Source organism: Meleagris gallopavo, chromosome 6 (assembly GCF_000146605.3).
Source record: "Meleagris gallopavo isolate NT-WF06-2002-E0010 breed Aviagen turkey brand Nicholas breeding stock chromosome 6, Turkey_5.1, whole genome shotgun sequence".
Taxonomy (NCBI): domain Eukaryota; kingdom Metazoa; phylum Chordata; class Aves; order Galliformes; family Phasianidae; genus Meleagris; species Meleagris gallopavo.
The window spans coordinates 26,984,208-27,006,456 of record NC_015016.2 but is presented as its reverse complement, the minus strand read 5'-3'; the positions used below and the strand labels follow the sequence as shown (position 1 = coordinate 27,006,456).

The 22,249-nt window shown below is 34.6% G+C and overlaps 1 protein-coding gene across 3 annotated transcripts in view; it reads left to right on the top strand.

Moving 5' to 3' along the window:
- The window catches only part of AGMO (alkylglycerol monooxygenase), a 183,976-nt gene that overhangs the window by 76,829 nt on the left and 84,898 nt on the right, over nucleotides 1–22,249 (top strand). For all 3 annotated transcript variants that reach the window (XR_002116001.2, XM_010712730.2, XM_010712731.3), the window contains exons 5-10: nucleotides 2,851–2,946; nucleotides 15,123–15,189; nucleotides 17,503–17,568; nucleotides 17,676–17,755; nucleotides 18,871–19,005; nucleotides 19,459–19,575. Coding sequence is in view for 2 of the 3 variants with exons in the window: in XM_010712730.2 (XP_010711032.1) it covers nucleotides 2,851–2,946; nucleotides 15,123–15,189; nucleotides 17,503–17,568; nucleotides 17,676–17,755; nucleotides 18,871–19,005; nucleotides 19,459–19,575 (561 nt within the window). In the remaining variant the exon portion in view is untranslated. The remainder of the gene's footprint in view (nucleotides 1–2,850; nucleotides 2,947–15,122; nucleotides 15,190–17,502; nucleotides 17,569–17,675; nucleotides 17,756–18,870; nucleotides 19,006–19,458; nucleotides 19,576–22,249) is intronic.

The following is a 22,249-nucleotide window of genomic DNA, read 5'->3' as shown; positions in this document are numbered from 1 at the left end:
ACATCCCGTGTGAACTAGCTAGCTAGCTGGGGGTAATTTTCCTGCAGAGCATCCTGCAGAGTATTGCTGTGCACCATAGTCCCTTTGCTTTTTGCTAAGAAGATCAGCAGCTAGCCCCAGAGACAGGGCGTAGAGAGAGATGGACTCAGTGCCGGTCCTGTTCAGGAAACTCCGCCCTTCTGCTAAACTTCAGGATATTCACATCTTTCCATTTCTTTGTCAAAGCATTTATAAGCTTTTACTTAGAATTAGAGACAGAAAGATAGAGAATGCCCAATTCAGAGAGCATTCAGCAATGTGGTGGACATAGACTGTTCCAAAAAGGCCAGTTCCTTAATTGTTGACACACAGCTGCAATGCATGAATTCCTCTCTGCTTCTTCAATGAGTGCATTTCCCAGGTTATCACTCACTGTGGCCCTCTCTCAATTTCTATTGCTGAATTCACACATGGGAAAAGATTTGTGTGACATTTTTCTGCAGTTTTGACCAGAAATTCCATCTCTGAGCCAGGAAAGTTTTTGTTCTGTAGATTAGTGAAAGCTGGTACGCTAACAGGAAATGTTTTGATTTGGTGAATTGGTATTTCCAGTCAAAAACTTCTTTTCTTTTTGATGTTGATCTTGTTGCAGTACAACCACAAATGGGAGGCTTTTTTTTTTTTTTTATAAAAGAGGATTTCATCTCTCTGTATGGCTTCAGCTTTCAGAAATGATCTTTCAAATCCTGTCTCTATAAAATAAAGCTTGCATTGAAGGAAACATGAGGCAGCTAGAAAAGCATTCTTAATTTTACCTATTTATATGATATTCTCTTAATCTCGCTATTTAGTAGGAAAATCCCAGTACTCATTGTGAGAAGTAGGTTACAAAATAAAGGTGAAGATGATCCTTCCTTCCCCTCTGAGTTACCTGTAAATACTACCAAATTGCATCTGCGACTTCTAGGGGAAAAGCCTATTATCTCTAACTCTGCTTTAAATCCTGCAATCACTTCCATGAATAATCTGAAAACCATCTGTTTTTTTTCTTTTTTTTCAATCAACTTCCTCTCTGTTCTTTTTTAAAAAAAAATTTCCTGCTCTTATCATGCCATTAGACAGGTACAATCAATAATAAGAGAAAATTGCAGTAACTTTACTGGCCATGTGTCCTAGTCCTTCTTTGGCTTCACTGTAAGATTTTGAAAAAAACCTGCCAGCCCTCTGGCTGTCACAAGACAAATATCTCCCAGTCTCTTTTCCTGGAGCTTACTGCACTTTTAGTAATTGAATACTAAGGGTGTCCAGGTTGCTGGTAGTCTGATCTGCTCTAAGTATTTAACTCTAAAAAGTGTCTCACACCTACGTCAAAATTTCATACTTAAATGCCGCACCTCCATGATGACATTTACTAGCTCCCACCTTCAGTAAGAGTAGCTATGAATTTGTGTGCGTTTACTGAGATTGAGTGATTATTAGGAATTAAATGTGTAAAATATAACTTCTCAATATATTTTTCTCTTTTTTAGTTTCAAAAATGTTGCACAAACACTTCTGTCTTCAAGTACTGATTAAAGCTAGATAATTGATGTTCTGTAAGTTCCAGAAGCTCAGTGCAGTCCTTCTACTAACTTTGAATTCTTTTACATCTTGAAGAATGACTTCCATGGCACTTAAACAGGAACAATGTATGTATAGTTTGTGGGGCAGCTGTGATCCATGTAGTCTTTGTAGTTTTTGAAATCGCAGGTGTCCCAGCCCTAGCAGGTAATGCTGAATCTTCTGTTTTTGAGATTTCTTTCCAGTGTTTGAAGCCAGCAGACCAAGCTGGAGTTATCCATTGGCTTGTAATACTGAGAAATCACTGTGGTGACTTTTGTGTCAGTCACATCACGGGGTTGGAAGTGCATTAGTTTCACATCCCCAGCTTGATGTCTTACCTACTGGGTAGACCTCTTGACAAAAACAGGATGAATATCAGCGTTAAACACTATGCATTGTTTTTCTGCAGACCTATGCTTAAGGAATTTGTTGCTCAGGAGGCCTATCATGGCTATCAAATTGCTTTCTCTGATATTTAAAGACTTTATTTTGTGAGAAGTAGAAAAGGAATTTGAATCTGTTTAGGGAAGATTAGGTTAACTTCTGAATTCAGCTGATGTAATGCAAAGTCAGGTAAAAGGGGGAAGAAAAAAGTAATTTTTACATGTCAAAGCATTGGAAGTCTTATCCTATTGCTCAGCCAGTGGAGCGGTTGATTGATTGTACTGAGACTTTTCTCTGTTTATAAGAAACAATCGTCTTTTCTAAGGAGTTAGTTTGCTGAAACTACTTCTGCGCCAGCCCATCTTTGTAATCCAGCAGTATATACTGGTTTCAAGGGATATGCTGTGAGCAAGTTAGTGCAAGAATTTGTAATCAGTTTTGAAAGTGGAGTAAACTCTGCCTTACCCTTCTGGTGCTCACATAGGGGATGGAAAAGCTACAGTGCTATAAATTCACACCTTGCTTACTCTGTGATAATTCTCCCCTAAAAGTAAAGGCTTTGTGTCAAGGATATGTTGCTGTCTACTCTGTGTATTTCAGAGAATAAATGTATCATCTCAGGATTTCTGAACTCTTTACTTGATTTTACTGCTTGCTCACTTTATTACTTCTGACAAATGACTTTCACAGCAATCTGTATCTCACTCGCTATTCCATGTCTAGTAGCAATATAATAATCAGTATTATTCTATCTAATGTCTACATTACAGAGGCATTTTAAGATGGAATTATCTTGTGCACTGCTTTGAGCTCCTGAGATAGTACTTCATTATATCATCGCAATTTTAGATTGATAAGTGTATTTATTTTTTTTTCATTTTCCAGATGTTCAACTTACCCATGGCTCTTTTCATTCCACCATCAGTGTTTGCTGTTCATCTGCAATTTAATCTACTTTACCAGTTTTGGATACATACAGAGGTAAACCCCTTTTTTTAAGCCATGCCTAAATAGTTAGCCTGGAGCAGTGTCCTGGAAATCCACTAGCAGCTGATTTATTGTGTAAGAAAAATCTTTGTCTGACTTCTTTAAGGAGAAACATCTGTTCATTTTTATTCCTTTTTCTGAATATATATTGCTAAGTTTATAAGAAGCAATGAGGCCAGTTGGTCCCAATTAGATTAAAAAAAAAAAAAGTAACGAGGGAGTCAAACATTCTTTGAATTTTAATACTATATTTTCCTATTTTGCAGCTTATTAAAAAATTTCTGGCAGATAACTACATCTGATTTCATTTGTAAGATAAATATTATAGGAAAAAATATATTAAAAAAATAGTGCTTTGGATTGTTTGGAGTTGCAGTTGAAGTCAGATATTATTTCCATCTTAATGTATGTAGTTCTCAGATGAAACGATTTTGTTTCCTGTTAGCTATTTGTTTATGACTTTACTATTTATTTATTTTGTGAGTGCATTTGCAAAATCTATTTTACATACACATAAAATTAATAACCCACTGCAATTATTAAGTAGTTTCCCACATTTCTCAAGTCGTTGAACAGCCTTCTGCCTTCTCCCGCACACTGCTTTTGCATGTCAATAGCATGAATGTCAGTAGCCTCTACTAGCTGCAGGCTAATTACCTCTGCTAGACTTTCATTCCTTTGATTACTCTGATGATTCAAATGCCTTTTTTCCCTCCATTATGCCATCTATAAGACAGTTCACTTGTGAAACAATTTTATTCTATTTATTTGCTCTTTTAGGTGATCATGTTGGTTAAATTCCTGTTTTTATTTTATCTTTTCTCTGTTCTTGCCTAAAAAAATATATATATAAAACGCCACAACCATTAAAAGAAGCTATGTACAGTAGCCCATTAGCGAACTTTTGTTGTTGACATTTCAGTTCTTCTGGACAAATTTCTAAAAAAAAATTAGTATATGTCTCAAGTTCTGCAACATCATGTGAATAGCAAAGATTTACAACAAATTTAACAAACTTCACCAGAACTGCAATAAACTGAAGTTAATGTTGTCAAAATATTGTGAGCAAACATGATCCAACAGTTTGAAATTATAGCAAATAAATACTCTGAGTTGCATGGTAGCAGTTTCTTTGACCATGCCTCGGGATCTCCAAATTAATTTTTAGGTGTTTTATTCCTAAAAAATATAATGTGCCTTATTTAGCTGTTCTCTTCTGTCTGAAGCTATTTGTTCTTTGGCTCAGAGATGTATCTGGTGTTTAGCAGTAAGTCAATGAGTCTGAGCACTGGTGCTGCAATGTACGTCTAAAGTGAATTTCAGAGGCTTATGAATCACCTACATCCCTCTAAAGTCCTTCCTAAATCCTTCATAGGACTTTAAAGCAATTTTTATATCGTATGAGCCAAGTTTAGACAGTAGTCTAAACAGGAATGAATTTCACTCTCAATGAAAAGATAAGCACTTCTTACTGCTAAATTAGTGTGTCAGTAGGAAAGCAGTGGTCTTTTACACAGATCTAGTTAGTCCAATCATAGATCTTTGTTTATTAAAGAGATATACTCATAGTGTTGATATTATTGAAATTGTAATGTGAATAAAATCAGTTGAAATAGAAGTAGGGTTACACCCTATTCTTCCGTTGAGAGTAAGGATCTAATAGACAAGAGAATATAAAGGAGGGGAAATAGCAACAGCTACTGTAGACATGAAGGTTTAAACTAGCCAGTATTTTTTATGAAGTTAAACTGATTTTTAACTATTACACTCAATTTTGTTTTGTGACAACTGTTACAATTTAACTTTTTAGAGATTTTTCCCTCTGTTTTTTTTTTTTTTTCCTAATATATTTTCCTGACTTTGTTTTAACAGTGTTAAAAGATGTAAGTGTATGAAAATTTAGCATCTAGGGGAAGGAATTTTATTTAAGTCTAGATCTCAGTTTGGGGAGCTTTTGTTGCTTAAAGAAATAGTTCAAATTGAATTTAATAATTAAAAAGCAGTCATTCTACTGTGCTGAAACTCTGCATGCCATGTTTCAGCTTAGAGCAAAAGTTTGTAGCCCAAGTATGATCCCTGATATTTTCCCAAATTTTGCTTAAAATACATTCAGTACCATTAAAAAAAAAAATACTCAGAGAAGTTTCCTGTGTTATCACTTTGGCATTCTTCAAGATTTGTTGTGTTGGTTTTTGTTTTGCTTTCCTACTGGCAGATTAGGGACAAACTGTTTTATTTTAACTCAAGTAGCTCATCTATTCCTGCAAAGACGATCATAAAGATTATCATGTACCCACTCTCTCTGTCTCAGAGTTCTCAATTGCCTGTATTCTTTGTATTAGCTAACTTTTATCCTTTTATTTTAAATAAGTTCTCAATTTTATACATTGTAAATTTTATACAAGAACTATACTATACCATTTTTTAGTAATAATGAAAGACCTTTAGCACTGAAATCAGAAGGGGCTGGACATGAGCCAGCAGTGTGCCCTTACAGCCCAAAATGCCAACTGTATCCTGGGCTGCATAAAAGAAGTGTGACCAGCAGGGCAAGGGAGGTAATCCGCTCTATGCTGGTGAGACCTCAGCTGGAATACTGCAACCAGGTGTGTTCTACAGTACAAGACAGACATTGACCTGTTGGAGCAAGTCTAGAGGAGGGTCATAAAGTGATCCAAGTAATGGAACACTTCTCCTCCAATGACAAGCTGAGAAAGCTGGAACTGTTCAGCCTGGAGAAGAGAAGGCTCTGGGGAGACCTGACTGCAGCCTGTTACTATCTAAAGGGAAAGCTATAAGAAGGAAGGGGACAGACTCTTTAGAAGGGTCTGTTGTCACAGGACAAGGGGAAATGGTTTCAAACTAAAAGAGGCAAGATTTGGATTGTGTATTAAAAATAAATACAAATAAAAATGGTTTTTGCAATAAGTATTGTGAGGCACTGGAACAGGCTGCCCAATGAGGTGATGTATGCCATCCCAGAGACATTCAGGGTCAGACGGAACAGGGCTCTGAACAACCTGATCTAGCTAGAGGTGTCCCTGCTCATTGCAAAGAAGTAGAACTAGACCTCTAAAGGTCCCTTCCAACTCAAATGATTAGATAATTCTAGATACAAGTAAGGCATTTCTGTAGTTATTAAGGCAGTAAAGGTTTTCCAAGGCTGAAAACACAACTGTGTCATTTAGATAAGTTTTTCATTTTTCTTTGGTATATTCAGCAGTTGGACCAATTCCTGCTGTCTGAAGTTCACCTTTTTTTCAGTACTTCTGTACGTTATCACACTGTCTACATCGCAATCTGAAATATGACAAGTTTTCCAAAGACATTTTTAAAATCTCAGGATAAGACCTAATAGTATTGAAATAATTGTAATCATTGCTAATTTAGATGACAAAAAATATAAGTGAATCTGTAATGCTGCATAAAATCAGGATCCCAATAAATCAAGGGAAAACAGTTTTTGGTTCAGTCCAGTCCAATTTAGGCCAATGGAATGAATTAGTCAGTAGATGTGGCCTTAAATGGGCAGGGAGAAATGTTTCTATGAGTAGACCATAAAGAAAGTTCAAAAATAAATAACTAAAATAATATTTTGGTTAAAGAGCACTAAAAATCTAATTTTTCAAAAGCCACAAAATGTTTCAGGACTGTTACTGACAGACAGAAATATTCAATTTCAGTTTATTTTCACAGGTGATTTTGAAGGTCTATGGTTTATACTAAACTATATCCTTCCGTTAAGCATTTATAACAACCAGTAAGTTAGGTGCATTTATAACCTGATAAACACCTGTGAAAAAACAGAAATTAGTTTCTGTAGGTTTAGCCATGATTTTTATGAGATGTCAGATTGTATTTGGAAAATATCAACTGAATCAATCCCTTTTGATAGTAATTGTGGAGGCAGATTATTGCTTGCCTGTTTGATCTTTGACATGCAATAGTTTCTGTTTAATTTTCTAATTTGGGGAAAGACCGTAATCTATGCCTTTTACCATAATCACAGAAGTCAGATTTCTTAAAGTACCTCTTTTTTCCCTTGTTTAAGTCTTCCTGCATCATCAAAGCAGATAAAAGTGATGCACTCCAATTAACAAGGAATAACATGGCTGAAAACAGCAGGAAAGGACTGGGAAACAATTTAGCAGCACCTTGTGCAGGCTGGCAAAAAGGAATTGAAATTACTCTAGACGTAGTCCAAAACATGTGCGTTTATATCAGAAAACAATGATTCAGTAAAGCTGAAACTTGCTATGGAAGTATGCTAAGTATGCTGCATTTAATGCCACCTCCACCCCCAAATTCACAACCATGAGACACAGAGGAAAGCAAAATAAAAATGATTTCAGTAGTATGCTTCTGTACTGTGTGCAGGTTAAAGCTTGACTTTCTTTAGCTTTGACTTATGCTCTGTTTTATTTAATTAAAAAAAAATCAAAGAAATAAATTGTGGAGACTTCATTTTTTCATAAGGGGGAATTCTGTTTCTAGTCATAAAAAGCACATTAGCTGTCAAAACAGGTGAGTTGTTGTGGCTCAGTCCTGAAGTCCTCAAGGCCATCATCTCTTACCTAGGAAGACAGCCATATTCAGAAACAATCTTCAATGGATTTTGAAATTTAGGCACAAATTCAATGAGGAAATTAAACAAGCATGTTAAAGAACAAAGTAAAATTAAGTAAAATACATGCAAATGCACATAGCTCTTTTAAGCAGCAATACACTTGTGAATACCAAATCAATATCAAGATCTGTTCTTTAAGATCTAATGGACATAGATGTCTCTTCAAGCAGAAACTATTTAAAATAAATGTCCAGTGGGTGACAGGTAGAAGAATTATAAATTATTTAGGACAATGTGATAAATAAGTGACAGTGTTAAACAACAGATTAAATATTCAAGAGGATAAAGAGTAACGGTCTTAAACTAAAAGAAACTTTAGATTAGATATTTTTACTTAGAGGGTGGTAAGATGCTGGTGCAGGCTGCCCACAGAAGCTGCGGATCCTCCATCCCTGGAGGTGTTCAAAGCCAGGTTGGGCAGGGTCTTGGACGGCCTGGTCTGGTAGCTGGCGACTCTGCCCAGGCAGGGGGTTGAAACTGGGTGGCTTTATGGTCACTTCCAACACAATCCATTCAGGGATACTATTTTTTAATGTACATGGTTATTATATTCTATATTCAGGACCCAATAACTGAGACTGATACTTTATTCTCTTCCATATTTCATTTTTACATTTTCTTATGCCATCATTTTGCACACAGTATGCTCCAGTCTCTTTTAAATAAGAAAGGAATGCAGAAGCAAACAAGTGTAAAAAGGGTTATTTAAAGTATTTTCAATAGTTTAGAAGTTTTAAAGTGGCTTAGAAATCTGTATTTTAAAACTGAAAATGATATTTTGTATTAAAAAAAGCTTTCCAAAAAAATTAGTTGACAGTAATGTGTTTGAGATTTGCAGTGGGAAAAGGATGCTTTTGTTTTTTGTGGTTGTCTTGTTGAATGGGAGGAAGATTTTGGTAATAAAGTATTTAGTAGTGTCCGAAATTGAGATGATCTGGCAGGTTTAAAAAATAATAATGCTACAAATTTACAAAGGCATATGTTTGTGCTTAATATATTGTACTGTAAATAGCTCCTATAAGGTCAGTAATAAACAAATTTATAGTTTAATTCAGTAATAATTCAGAGTAATGAAACAAATTTAGAAAATTTTGCAAATTTTTTTGTATATGACTGTACTGGATCACAGTGAAAACTAAGCGTGATTAACTAATATTGTTCCCTCACCAAGATGAAAACAGGATGTTGGTTTTTTTTTGTTGTTTTTTTGTTTTGTTTTTTTTAAATTAGACAGTGTTGTCAGTAAAAGGTAAAATCAGTAATAATCTAATGCATTAAGTATAATTGTGAAATTTAAAGTCTCCCTTGAATTTTTCCCTGGAAATTCACTTTGAATTCAAATAGCATATGCCAACCAAATCTTTCACTTTCTGTATTCTAACACGTTGGCTCACTTAGTGAAAGAACAAACATTCAGTCCCTTTAGCCAAAAAAATATGAGCCTGTTTGATGTGCTGTTTCAAATCAAAAACACAAACAGCTGTCCTATTCAAGTTACAAGGCATTCGTCTAAAAAGTTACCGTTCATGAGATTTTTGCCAAAGATAATCGGAAGGATGGATGCAATTTAAAGGTTATATACAGCCATTCTCCTAGTCTGATATTCAAGTTTGTACCTGATAACTCTCAGTAACCCAGATGTTTGAATTGGGGATGCCAGAAACAACCCATGTTGTCTGACATTCTACCGTAGAAGCTGGATGTTCTCACTGTTACAAAGTCAGAATAAATCATTCTAAAGCTAGTGGGGAATTAACTAATCACTGATTTGCATAAAGAACAAAATTTTGTTTTGCAAAGGAATGCTCTGGTGCCATTCGTCATAGCTGATGCTTCAGAAACTCACTGTTCATCTGCCACAAACTGACAACTCAAGCATTTACTGAGGGGAGAAAAAGAGGGTAAATAGATCAATAAATACCAGGGAGATAAAAATACTTTATTTAATGCAGACATGGCTTTTGTAGGTCCAAATAGAATATATACATGATATAGACAGTAAAATTCAAACGTGATACCAAAAAACAGACATCTCACTACTTCAACCCAGTGTGTCTGCCAAAATGACTTATTAGGTTCTCTGACTAGCCTAGAGAATGAAAGTCATCTTGTCATTGCGCTTGCCAGGGAGCAGGAAAGTACAAAGCAAGAAGCACTACCACTAAGCAGAAATACTAGCAATAATGGTAAACTGTGTTCCACTTTTCCATTATTCATATAACCCTTGATGAAGAAAAAGTATATTCTCTCTAGATATATAAAGCATATAAATCTGCTTTTTTCCATGTTTAAAGAATAACATGAGATAGAAAATAAAACATTCATAAGAGAGCTTTCTTGAAAGACTCTTCTTGCAAGATACAGCTATGAAATGTTTAATTTAGCAGTGGTGGGCTTTATTAATTACCTTTAAATACCCTAAAACCAAAAATCTTATTTCAGTAATTTTATCTAGATCACTCATGTCTATTTTGTCTGAGGAGAATTATCAAAGTGAGTGTGAAATGAGATACTTAGAGACAGAATACATTTCAGTACGTTCTACATTCTGCAGAACAAGATAATCAACCTATTTACCAATTAACATTAACAAAATAACGAAAGGATACTAAATTAATGTGGAGATAAATCAGAGAGACCAAATTCCAATTAAAAAAAAAAAAAGATTTATATTTTTCCACATTTTAACAAAGTTACATTTAGTAATCTTGGGTTTTGCATGTAGCTGTACTCATTGAGAATCTTTTTAATTGGTTGTGGCTTCAAAAGCAAAATAATATTTGGTAACCATTTATTTATTTAAAAAAAAACAAAGTGTAGGATAATGACTCTATTTTTGTCTTTTTAAAGAGGTACAGTGAAGAGCTACAGTTTAATATATTTGGTTTGTTTGGCATATGATTTATTGCTCTGTTTTTTTTTTCTCCACAGTCACCGGCATGTATTTGTCAAGTTATTAAAAAAATGCTGAAATTGTATAGCAGTTTTTCTCCTAGAGTTTGTTTAAAATGTTTAACTTGATATATGACTGGAAGAGTGACTTCCATTGTGTTCTGCTATTTGTAATATTACAATTAAAACAGTAAGTTAGTGATTGTTTTCTTGCATTGTAGTGGATAACTTGATTGACATATGCAACATATGCTTATCTTTCTACAAGAAGGCTTAATTAGACCTTGCAAAAAATATATATTTATATATTTTTATATATATCAAATGTTGCATTCACTTATTGAAATTGGTAGCTGAAATATTCATGTCAGATGTCTATTTGATTCAAACCTTACCTTCTGGTTAAAGCATAAACCAACAAAAAGTGACAACTGTCTGCCTTCGAGATAATTTATTCTAAACACATTTCTTAAGTCTGTGTGTTTATTATATAAACATACCCTAAACTTGACTATCCATTAAAACTAGGCTTTCACCTCCCATTCCTACAATCCAGATTTGTCAGAAATTCACCACCCTATTAAACTCTTTATGATCCCAACAGACCTGATTCCTTTGGCTTATTTTATTTCTAAACTATAAATATTGTTTTTTCGTTCCTCACTGTGGAAATTTGGCTACATCCATTTTACATGCTTACTGGAATAGAAAACTGCCTAATCAGATAGGAAAACAGTTGGCGGTATATAAATCAGGGTTTGCTGAGGATTTCAAAGTGTGAAACTGGGCAGACAAGCATGTATCCTAGGAGTTCTGCCTTTCCCTAGCCTCCCTGTAGAGAATTCACATGGCAAATATGATCACCAGGGCCATCTGTATAAATACATGGGTGTGTTATCCTGAATTAACACAGCAGCTCTGTTGAGAATGCAATTAAGTATTATATTCAAATTTCTCCACCAAACTTTATACCAGGATTTATATACCAGGAATAAAAATCTTGTCTTACTTTTGATAAAGAAATCAATTGAAATACCTGTTCTACCACCAACTAATCTAGCTGAAACCCCAGAATTAAGTTCAGAGTGCTCTTCAGTCATGCTCCAGGGATGAATTTACCCTTTTCTGTCGTGCAGATCAGTAACACTATGATATTGAAAGTCATGCTCTGCTACAAACAGCTTTTCTTAGACTTAAAGAAAAAAAATTATTTTTTTTATTTAGCAGTGCTTTTACTGTAACATTGCCTCCTCTGCTCTGTCGACATTCCTTCCTAACATTCATGTTGAAACAGAGCTAAGCAAAGATTCATGTTGTAGTGGTGACAGGAGGAGTTGTTACACAAGATGTAAAGTTTCCTTTGGATTTCATGTCACGATTTTTTCTCATTATTTAAACAAGAACTACATTGAAGTGGTGCAGGTACCAGGCAATAAAGATTTCCCTTGGTGCTGACAAACTCTGAGACCACAAACGGACGTGCTTACATGCCACAAGAGATTGCATGATGTTCTTTTCCTTTAGGCAAGGGATTGCTGTCATAAAGGAAACATCTTTATATAAGAACTGCTATTATTGAAAAAAAAAAAAAATCTCGTTTTATATGAAGGCTTGACTTCTGGAATTTTTTGTTCAGCAAATTGTGGAAAGTTTGTAAGCACATAGTTTTCAGCTGCCTTGTTTTTTAAACTGCTCTTGAAGCTGCTTCAAGTGTTCTCATAGTAATTCTGCATTATTGTTTAGCAGCTTCTTGATGCAGTAACTTAGGAATATGTTGCTTTAAAAAAAAAGAAAAAAATACTTGTTTTGAGAAGAGACCTTACAAGTCTTTTCTGAATGATGTACATAAGATACCTATATATCACATTCATGTGTAGTTTATCTAATCTGTTTGTAAGGTTTTCTCAGGTGAAAATTGTTTTGTGGCCATGTAATGTTAAAGTATAAACAAAGCAAGCAGGAAAAGAGTTTTCTGGAATGCGGCAGTTCATTGAGGTTCAGTGACATGGTTGCATAGGTGGACACAATGTGTTAATTGAGAGAGGAAAAATAGGAGACAGGGTTTGATTTAGTATAGTAGTTATCTGTATCTAGGAAACTAACACAAGAATGTCCCCTCTCCCAGCCATATTGGTCAACATCCTCATATAATTATAAGATCATTCTAGGAAAAGAGTTGGTGTATATCTTTTCTTAAGGCTAATTGGAGTAATTTTTCTGCCTCCCAGGATAACTTCAAGATGATAATATAAACTAGAATTGTCTATACTCACAGGATTTTTTCCTTTCAATAGAATGAAATATGGAATAAAGGTGATAGAGATATTGGACCGTGACATTTCCACCATATATTTTTAAATTTTGAAACTAACTTCTAGTTAGTTTCAAAAAAAGGGCTGAAACAAAGCATTAGTGCATAAAAAAGCCATAACAGTAGAAATAGAATATATATATAAAATATATAACATATATAATATAATAGGTTTCTATTCAAAATGGCTTTTTAGAATAAACATTTTCACATTTCATTCTAAAAAGCCATTTTGAATAGAAACCTATTTTAAGATAAAAATGTTCTGATGTCATGAATGACTCAGATATGGCAGTGTATATACCTTGGTGACTGGTTGCAACTGCAGAGTATGGTTACTACTACTATAAGTATTTACCTACTGCATTGTGATTGATGTTCTTCAAGGAAGATGTCTGGACACAATGACACAGACATCTGCCCCACAGCAATGAGGGAAGATTGAAAGTTGAAAGGCTGATTGGTGGCTGGAACATCCACCACTGCTTTTTTCCTCTCTGTAACTAGAAAGTTACATTCTTTTGAGCATTGACTGTTTTTCCACCACATTAAATTTTGTTACATGCCATCTCCTGCAAAGTTCTTTTTTTTTTTTCTCTTAATTTCAGTAGCTTCCTGTGAGCCTCAAATGACGGTGTCAGAGTATAAAATCTTGCCTGGCAAAAATTATTTTACTATCCTAGCCTTTGCAATTTACTCTGATGAAGGATCTGCTCATAGGGGTTTTTCCTCCTGTGGTAAGAACAATTGAACTGTTCTTTGTGTTGTGCTACTGCAGGAGGCTTCAAAATCCACCGTTAGAAGGGTGATGTATTTCCTCTTGTTGGTCTCATATAAGTTTATATTTACAAAATATAAAATACATGTTTAAAAGATATATATATTTATAAAATATGTATAAAATGCCAAAAGTTTTCCACTGACAGTAGTTTTTTTGGTGTTGCTGTTTTTGTTTGTTTGTTTGTTTGTTTTTTGTTTTGTTTTGTTTTTTATTTTAGAAATGTGCAATATTTGTAGGAATAAGCTTACTGATAGCAATGGAAATTTCTAGAAATAACGTACTGTACCATTTTTATCAAAGTTAGGTGTGGTCGAATATATAGATCACTGTTCTCTCAGGTGCTGGGCTACAGTTCAATCCAAGATGTTTAATTCATTAGTTCAATTTAGTGGTTACATCTCACATAGCTTAATGCAGTGGGATTTTCTGCTTGAGAGATGAGGGAAATCGAGCTAGCGTGAATGATGAATTGTTTCTCACCTTTTGGTGGTCTTTTCAGGCTTGAACTTATTTTGAGTGAGTTCTGAGAAATACAAATGGCCCTACTTATGTTGTCTTTGGCTTCTGAGTTAAACAAAACAAAACAAATTTGTCCCAATGTTCTGCTTTTCCAGCCAGTGTGCACATGAATTTGAGCGAGATGCTCCAGATGTTGCAGTTCTCTCTATATGAAGAACTGGATCATTTCTATACTCCTTCCTTTACAGAAATGCTCTGCTTAACCTAATAATCAGAAGTTCTTTTCATGTTAATAAGGATGAATATAAGCAAAAATATTTATTAATTTTATTTTTATATTTGCTTTATTCATAAACTTAATTCATAAGCATTTTATGACAAAGCTTGAATCATTAGAGTAAGTTTATGGCAATCATCACTTTGTGTCATTTTTGATCTAGTATTGAGACGATCAAGGCTGGATTTCCTTCTATTGTTACACAGTTGTTCTTGGTCTCATCTTCACTATGAGTTTGCACTGCTCTAAGTTGTTGCTGCAACTTTCTTCTCGAGTGCACCAAACCACATATTGCATTAGATTCAAGAACTAATCCAGTTAAACTCACTTGGAAAAATGAAACAAATATAGTTTCCACTTACATCGGTTCTCGGATAGTTCTGTTATTTCATTTCTGCTGGAGTAAAAGAAGGGTGTTGGTAGAAGGAGAAAGCAGTCAAAGATATTGAAGGAGATTGTTCATATAAGGAGATTGTTCACTAAGGTGGGATCTTAGAGTTACACTGCTTACCAAGAAGTGCCAATAGATACAGATGAAAAATTGAGCGATCTGTATAGAATCATAAACTAATACTAAAAGAAGAAAGTGTGCTGATTGATCAAAAAGAAATTTGCTTTTTAACTTGCATTTTACTAGATTCCACTTATTCTTTCTTGAAAAATTTCCTAATGAACACAATTTAAAGCAAAAAAATTGTGTTCTCATCTTTTTAGGCAAGTCTCCTGGAGATAAAAATCTTTATGCTTTTTCTCTCCTTCTTTTCCTTCCTTCTTACTGAATTCATATATTCATAAATTCAGATAAACATTATTTCTTTTCAAGGTTGTCACTAACATTGGTCCATTGGAGTGGATTCTTAATACTCCTAGTCATCACAGAGTTCATCATGGTAAGTTAAAAGCATAACCTCTAATTCCTCGATAGGCTTTTGCTAGAATTCAGTATTTGGACTGTAATAAGAATAAAAATTATAGTTTAGTATTATACAACAATTTTAATTTTGATAACTGCTCCAAAAAAGCCCTTGTTATGTGAGAAGTTACATAGCATTAAACAGTAATTTTTTAAAAAATTATAACTTATATTTAATTTTTAAATCTTTACCTTTGAAATTAATTACTGAGCAGAAATGAAACCTTGATAATGTGGGATAATTTGAAGATTTTGAACAAAATAGTTTTGTAAACATAAAGGATAGAAAAATATCTCACTTTCCCTGACTGCTAAAACATTATCATATCAATCACTAACAGTTGCTCTTGCATTCAAATTCATGCAGTAAGACGTGTTTTTCTTTTTGAAGTAGAGCTGTTAAACGTTTTGGTGGAATTTAGTTTCAAATGTCTGAATTGTTGAAAAATATCACTTCACACATATACTTGTCAGCTGATATGAATTTCCATCAATATTCAGAAGAATTAAAGATGGTACTGTGTATCTAAATTTGATTCATAACTCCTCTGAATCATGAAAAATGCCATGAACATACCTGTGGAATAAAAGTGGATTTTATAGATGTCATTGACTCATTCAGAGTGCAGAGATAACAAGAAGAAAAGTAATGGGAATGGAGGAGCAAAATAATTTGAAACAGACTAAAATGGAATCGTATGTACAGAGAATGTTATTAATATTTATTATATCCTCCGTGTGTAGAGTGTTTATAGCACTGTGTAGACTTTTTTAAAAGGCTGTAGTGCTGTAACTAACTAATCCTTAAAATTTGCACAAGTACTGGTAATCCTGGAGGGAAACAGTCTGCTCTTATTTGCTCTGCTGTAAATCCAGACTAATCCTCTGAACCTGATCCTGATCAGAGTTGAGCAGAATTGAGTATTGTACAGTTGCACCAAACAAACTCCACAGTTTGATTTTGCTCAAACGTTTGAAAGATATTTCATATACAAGTGCATTCCCTAGCTAATAGATTGAAGGATCACCCTGAATTCAATAGTATAGGCAGGATCAGATGTATAGCAATAGAACGTAGAGATAGCTGAAAGGCAGTAATGAGATGATTATGCATAAATGTATTCGACACGCATTTTCTTAGGTATAAATTAATGAGGTGTATTTTTTTTTTACTTCTTTAAATTTCCTTCATAAATATATTTTAGGTGAATTTACTCCCCAACTGAATCATTTATTTCACAGAAATTTTGAGTATGACAAGCTACATTTGCATATTTGATTCTGAGTAGGAGGAGAGTTAGATGCTTTGTCAGAAAAAAGAAATGTTGTAAATACATAAAGGGCAGCTAACTTACTATTCAGAGTTACAGAATTGTAGGAGTTGGAAGATTGGAGGAGCTCTAGATCAACTCTAGAGATCATCTAGTCCAACCGCCTATTAAAGCAGGTTCACTAAAATAGGTTGCACAGGAAAACATTGAGGCAGGTTTCGAATATCTCCAGAGAAGGAGACTCTATTGCCTCTCTGGGCATTTTTTTCCAGTGCTCTGTCACCCTCAAAGTAAAGTTCTTTCTTATGTTCATATGGAAATTCCTGTATTCCATGTTGTTCCCATTGCCCCCTGTCCCATCACTGGATACTACTGAAAAAAGTCTGACCTCTTGACACCTGCCTTTTTGTTGGTAAGCATTGATAGGATCCCCTCTCATTCTTCTCCAGGCTGAACAGTCCGAGGCCTCTCAGCTTTTCCTTATAAGGGAGATGCTCCAGATCCCTCATCATCTTTGTATCCCTTCCCCGTCTTTCTTGAACTGAAGAGCCCTGAACTGGACACAGTACTCTTGACCTGCTGGCCAGAATCTTTTTAATGCATTCCAGGATACTGTGGGCCTTTTGGCCACAGGGGCACACTGCTGGCTTATGGCCAACCTGTTGTTCACCAAGACACCCGGGTCCTTCTCTGCAGAGAACTTCTTTCCAGCAGTTCAGACCCTAATCTATACTGATTATGGTTATTCCTCCCCAGATTCAGGACTATGCACTCTCTGTTATTAAAACTTATAAGGTTCCTCTTCCAGGCCCAACTCTCTGCCTGCTCAGGTCTCACTGTATGGCAGCAGAGCCTTCTGGTATGTCCACCACTCCTCCCAGGTTTGCATCATCAGCAAACTTGCTAATTCACTCCTTGAAAATATTTTTAGATTAGAAATTGATGCTAAGATTTCCTTTTGTAACCCACTTGCATGTATTCTTATATATGCAATGACTTATTGATCATTTTTATTGCAGGTAGAAATCCTTACTGCATTGACAAAAATTATGGTGGCACACTCATTATCTGGGACAGGATATTTGGTAAGTAAAACCAAACCAAAACAAGCTGTTTTCCTTCATGTTTAGTTAGAGCAGCAAACAAAAACAAAATGTGTATATTTTAATATTTTTTTTTTTCTTTCCTTCAGGAACATTTGAGGCAGAAGATGCTAAAGTTGTGTATGGCTTAACACATCCAGTAAATTCATTTGAACCCATCCTGCTCCAGGTGCTATCCTTTGTATAACTGATTCTGTTATCTTCAACAAACATTCAAAAAGAGTGCTGGTTGTTCAAAAGAAACTCCTCTTAGGCATAACTGAGATTAACTCTGCTACATAGTTAATTTACCATCCACAGTGTCTTCAGTATTTCATTACAACTTGCTGCACTGAACATATACCGGGCACGTAGAGCCATTACGAAACCACAATACAGTAAAATGATTAACTAATTACAGTGGGAATATAACAGGCCTATGACTTACCCAGTGAATGCTGTCTATTTTGACACACACAGAGCAATATGTAGAGAAGCACAGACAGAAAACAAAATCTGTTGTTTATGTCTTCTCTAAATATTGCTATTTCATAAGTAATCCCACAGTGTGATATCTTCATTTCTTTATCTGTTTTGTGTATTTGATCTTAATGATACTTCATAATGATTTGCATTGACAGTGTTATATAGCAGCCATCATATTTTCAACAAAAGCTGTTTGGAACAGAAATAAAAAAGAAAAAAAGTACTTAATGTGGTTCTTGGTGGATTTCTTGGTCTTCACTTCATCTGGATAAAAAGTTCTCCATAAAACTTTAGAGAACTGAGGAGTATAGACGTCCCCCTTTATTTCATGGAGACTTTTTATGGCTGTTCACTCCACAAGGCATCTCAAAGAATTAGAAATTCTGCTTGAAGGAGTACCTGGGCTGGAAGCTAGAAGGATGGGTTCAGTCTGTACTGTTATATACATCGCAGTCAGCACTGAGTAATTTAGGAATTGAGAGTATGTCATGTCAAAGTCCCAATAACAAAATTCTGGTTTAAAGCCATCGTAAATACAGCTATACAAAATACTGTTAAATGTTCTGGATTACCTATAGGAAAGAGAGATTTTCCTCTGAGTAGAAGTCTTTATAATCCTTACTATAAACCAAGGACCTGATATGGCCTCTGCCTATTTCAGTCAGGTTTTTTGAACCTCTGTCTTCATCTCTTTTTAATGTATTCTCTTTACAGACTTGCAAAAAGTCATTTATTTGAAAGCTAACGATGAGGGAAATGTAACGTTTTAATAAATTTTATTTTACTAACAATGAAAAATCACTTGCTCTTTTTTTTAAGTTACGTCCCTTGGCTCATATTTGGAATACATTTTGGGCCACACCTGGATTCTGGAATAAGCTTTCTGTCATATTCAAAGGGCCAGGCTGGGGACCAGGCAAACCTAGACTTGGCCTTCCTGAGGAAATCCCAGCGGTAAATATAACATATAGAGGCTTTCAGTTTTGTGTAATTTACTTGGACCTCTTAATGCTACTGGATCAACGTTAAGAACTCTACACATGCTATTTTAAATTAGCAAATTAGCAGTCATAAAGGGAAAAGACTGAAGGAAATGAATGTTTTACTTGTGCTTTTCTTTTTATTTGAAGGAAAAATATATCTTTTTGTTTATTTTTTCATTATTCATTTCCTAAAGAGATTTTCAAAATAGTTCTATAGAGTAAGTTAATTTCTCTTTTTCTTTCAGTTGTGAATATGCACACACATGCACATAGAGAGTTAAACAGTAGACAGTATGTATGTAAGATTGTAGATTATCTTTGTATAATTATCTATGCTCCTTAATCTTTTTGTGTTTGTAATTTTAAGGAATACTAAGGAATAAGAGGTCGCAGTGGATCACTTTTATTTGTTTGCTTCATATAGGTCACTGGAAATGAAGTTCCCTTCAATCCAAGTGTACCAGTTTATCTTAACTGCTATGCAGTGGTACATTTTGCTGTAGTAATGGAGTTGTATATTGATCTTCTTGCTACTGTGACTGTAAGTAGTTCATATCTTTAGGTAACAGCATTTCATGATGACAGTGGTATGACACACAATATGCTTACATAATAAAGCACAGAATAGAAACTCTAGGGTGTGACTCATATGCTATGTAAATGTAAATAATATGTACATAATATATATAATCATAACTAGATTCTGTAGTGATATAGTAATAAATGTGTAAATGTGTAATTATACAATATTAAATATATATTAACATATTTACTAACATTTTTAGTAACTATATTATTTGTGCAATTAAATAAAAAATAATGAATGTTTTGTAGAATAAGTATCTGCCTCAGGCTTTAGGACCTTGTTAAAGGAAGAATATATCTCAGATCTGAGGTTGTGTAGGTTTTAAGATGTCAAGATTGGTCAGATTTTAAGAGGCCAATTTTGAAGGATGCTGAAGAAATGCAAAAATAATTCAAAGTTTTCTGAAGTCTTGTCCAGTTGTTGAAGTTGTTGGTGTTTTTTTTGTTTGTTTGTTTGTTTTGTTTTGGTTTTTTTTTCTGGCAGAAATTCTTGCATTTAGTTGCAAGAAGAGACTGAGTGAAATAATTTCTTGAGAGAAAAAGCAGCAGGCTTATAGCAGCTTTTTTTTTGTTTTGTTTATTTATTTATTGCTTAGATGTGTTCTGAATAACACATCAGAAAAATAGAAAAAAATTGTTTTTGAGAAACATTTTAAAAGTATTTTTTTTCGCACTGCAATAGAAAGGTAACAGGAATCATAGAACCATAGAATCTTTTCAGTTGGAAGTGACCGTTAAAGACTATCTAGTCCAGCTTTCCTGTAGTGAGCAGGGGCATCCACAGCTAGATCGGATTTCTCAGAGCCCTGTCCAGCCTGACCTTGAATGTCTCCAAGGATGGGAATATCCACCACCTCTCTGGACTACCTGTTCCACTATTCTTATAATAAAAAACTCTTTCCTTACATCCTATTTAGTACAAACCGCTTGAGGTTCACCTGGGCCCACTGCTCCATCCTGTTTAGGCCTACTCTTCTTATTAATACAAGTTACAATACACATCCCCATCATTACTATGAAGGTCACACTGCAGAGAGTTTAGAGATTACAGAACTATATAAGGTTTTGTCTATCCTGAGAAATTTCTGAAGAAAGAAAACTAAAGCATAAATACCTACCATATGTGCAAGATATACAATGCCATGATTGCTATGCTCATATACTGAGAAAAGTCTCTGCAAAATGTTCAGGATATGCTTCTGAATTCCTGCATGCATGCAAAAAGTCGTGTTTTCCTAGGGATCAAATAAGGCATTTGTTTATTTTCTTTGTTAATTTTGCTTTAAACCGCAAGAACTAAGGAGTTCATTAGTGAAATTTTTCATATTTTTTATTTTCTCTTTTTCTGTTTCTCTGGTCCTTGAAGGAAAAATGGATGGTCCAAATTGTTTTCTCTTTTGATAACTGCAGCTGTTTAAGAATTAGTAACAAGTTTAACCCCCAAGCCCCATATGATAATTAGATTATTGCAATCACAGAGGGGAAATATCTTGAACATCTACCATGTATGAACTTATTGCAACAAAAAACACTAGAAAGTTCTCAACACAAAACTGTGGGGTAATGAGGTAGTAAGAATAAGAATGAGAACACAGGGGACTAGAAGCACTTCATCTCAGGACATAAACCGTCAGTGTTGGTGTAAAAAGTGCTTGTCCCAAGGCAGAGTTCCAGCATCACTCTGCAGTACAGTGGGAAAGCTGTCATGAGAAGGAAGCTTGTGTATGAATAACTTTACTTGGCAAAAAATCTCTCTTCAATATCAGTTTTCCACTACACTGAATTATAAAATGTCTATGGATACAACTGGAACTTTCTGTCTGGCTATGAATTATGTCATAACTATGGCATAGCTCCATAAATGGAGAAAGCTAACTGTTTTCCTCATTTTTAGGTGTAAGTTCCATTTCATAATAGCCATAAGACACAGCATACAGCTATTACATTTCTCAAATGATTACAGTTGCTCAGTGTTTGGTCTCACGCCCTGTAGAAGTGTTAAGTTTCTCTTACGTGCAAAGAGCAACCATATACCTTTGGTATGAATGACCTACATTTCACTTATGAAAAGAGCAAAACAAGAAAGAACAAATATATATTTTCCACAAGAGAGAGCATACAGTGTTTATTTTCTATATAGCAATCTGTACTATATCCAGAGAATAAAAAATATTTCTGAGCTGCGCACATCTTGATCACTGAAGTAATGGGATTTGGATCAGTCCCAGAGAGAGTGCTAGGAGTGTAAAACTGCAGTACATTCAAAGCAAAAGTCTCATAGCTCCAGAACCGCTTGTATCACATAAATCAAAATGAAATCTACCTTAAACATATTTTGTAATGTCTTTTTGTTGTTGATAGATACTGTAACCTTTACTGTGATTATAATGCCATGAATATGTGAGCACTTTTAATTAGATAAAAAGTATGTGGTGATATGATAGGTCTCTGGAGAGTTGAGAGCACATTGCTAAATACTCAGTTTTTCATGAATTCTCAGTTAAAATAAAATACATAAATAGACACCAAACAACACAAATTCCTTAGCACTGTATTCGCATTCTTCATTCGAATCTTAAAAGTGGGTCATATACGACAGCAGGGCATCTGTCAAATTACAAAATGTGCTG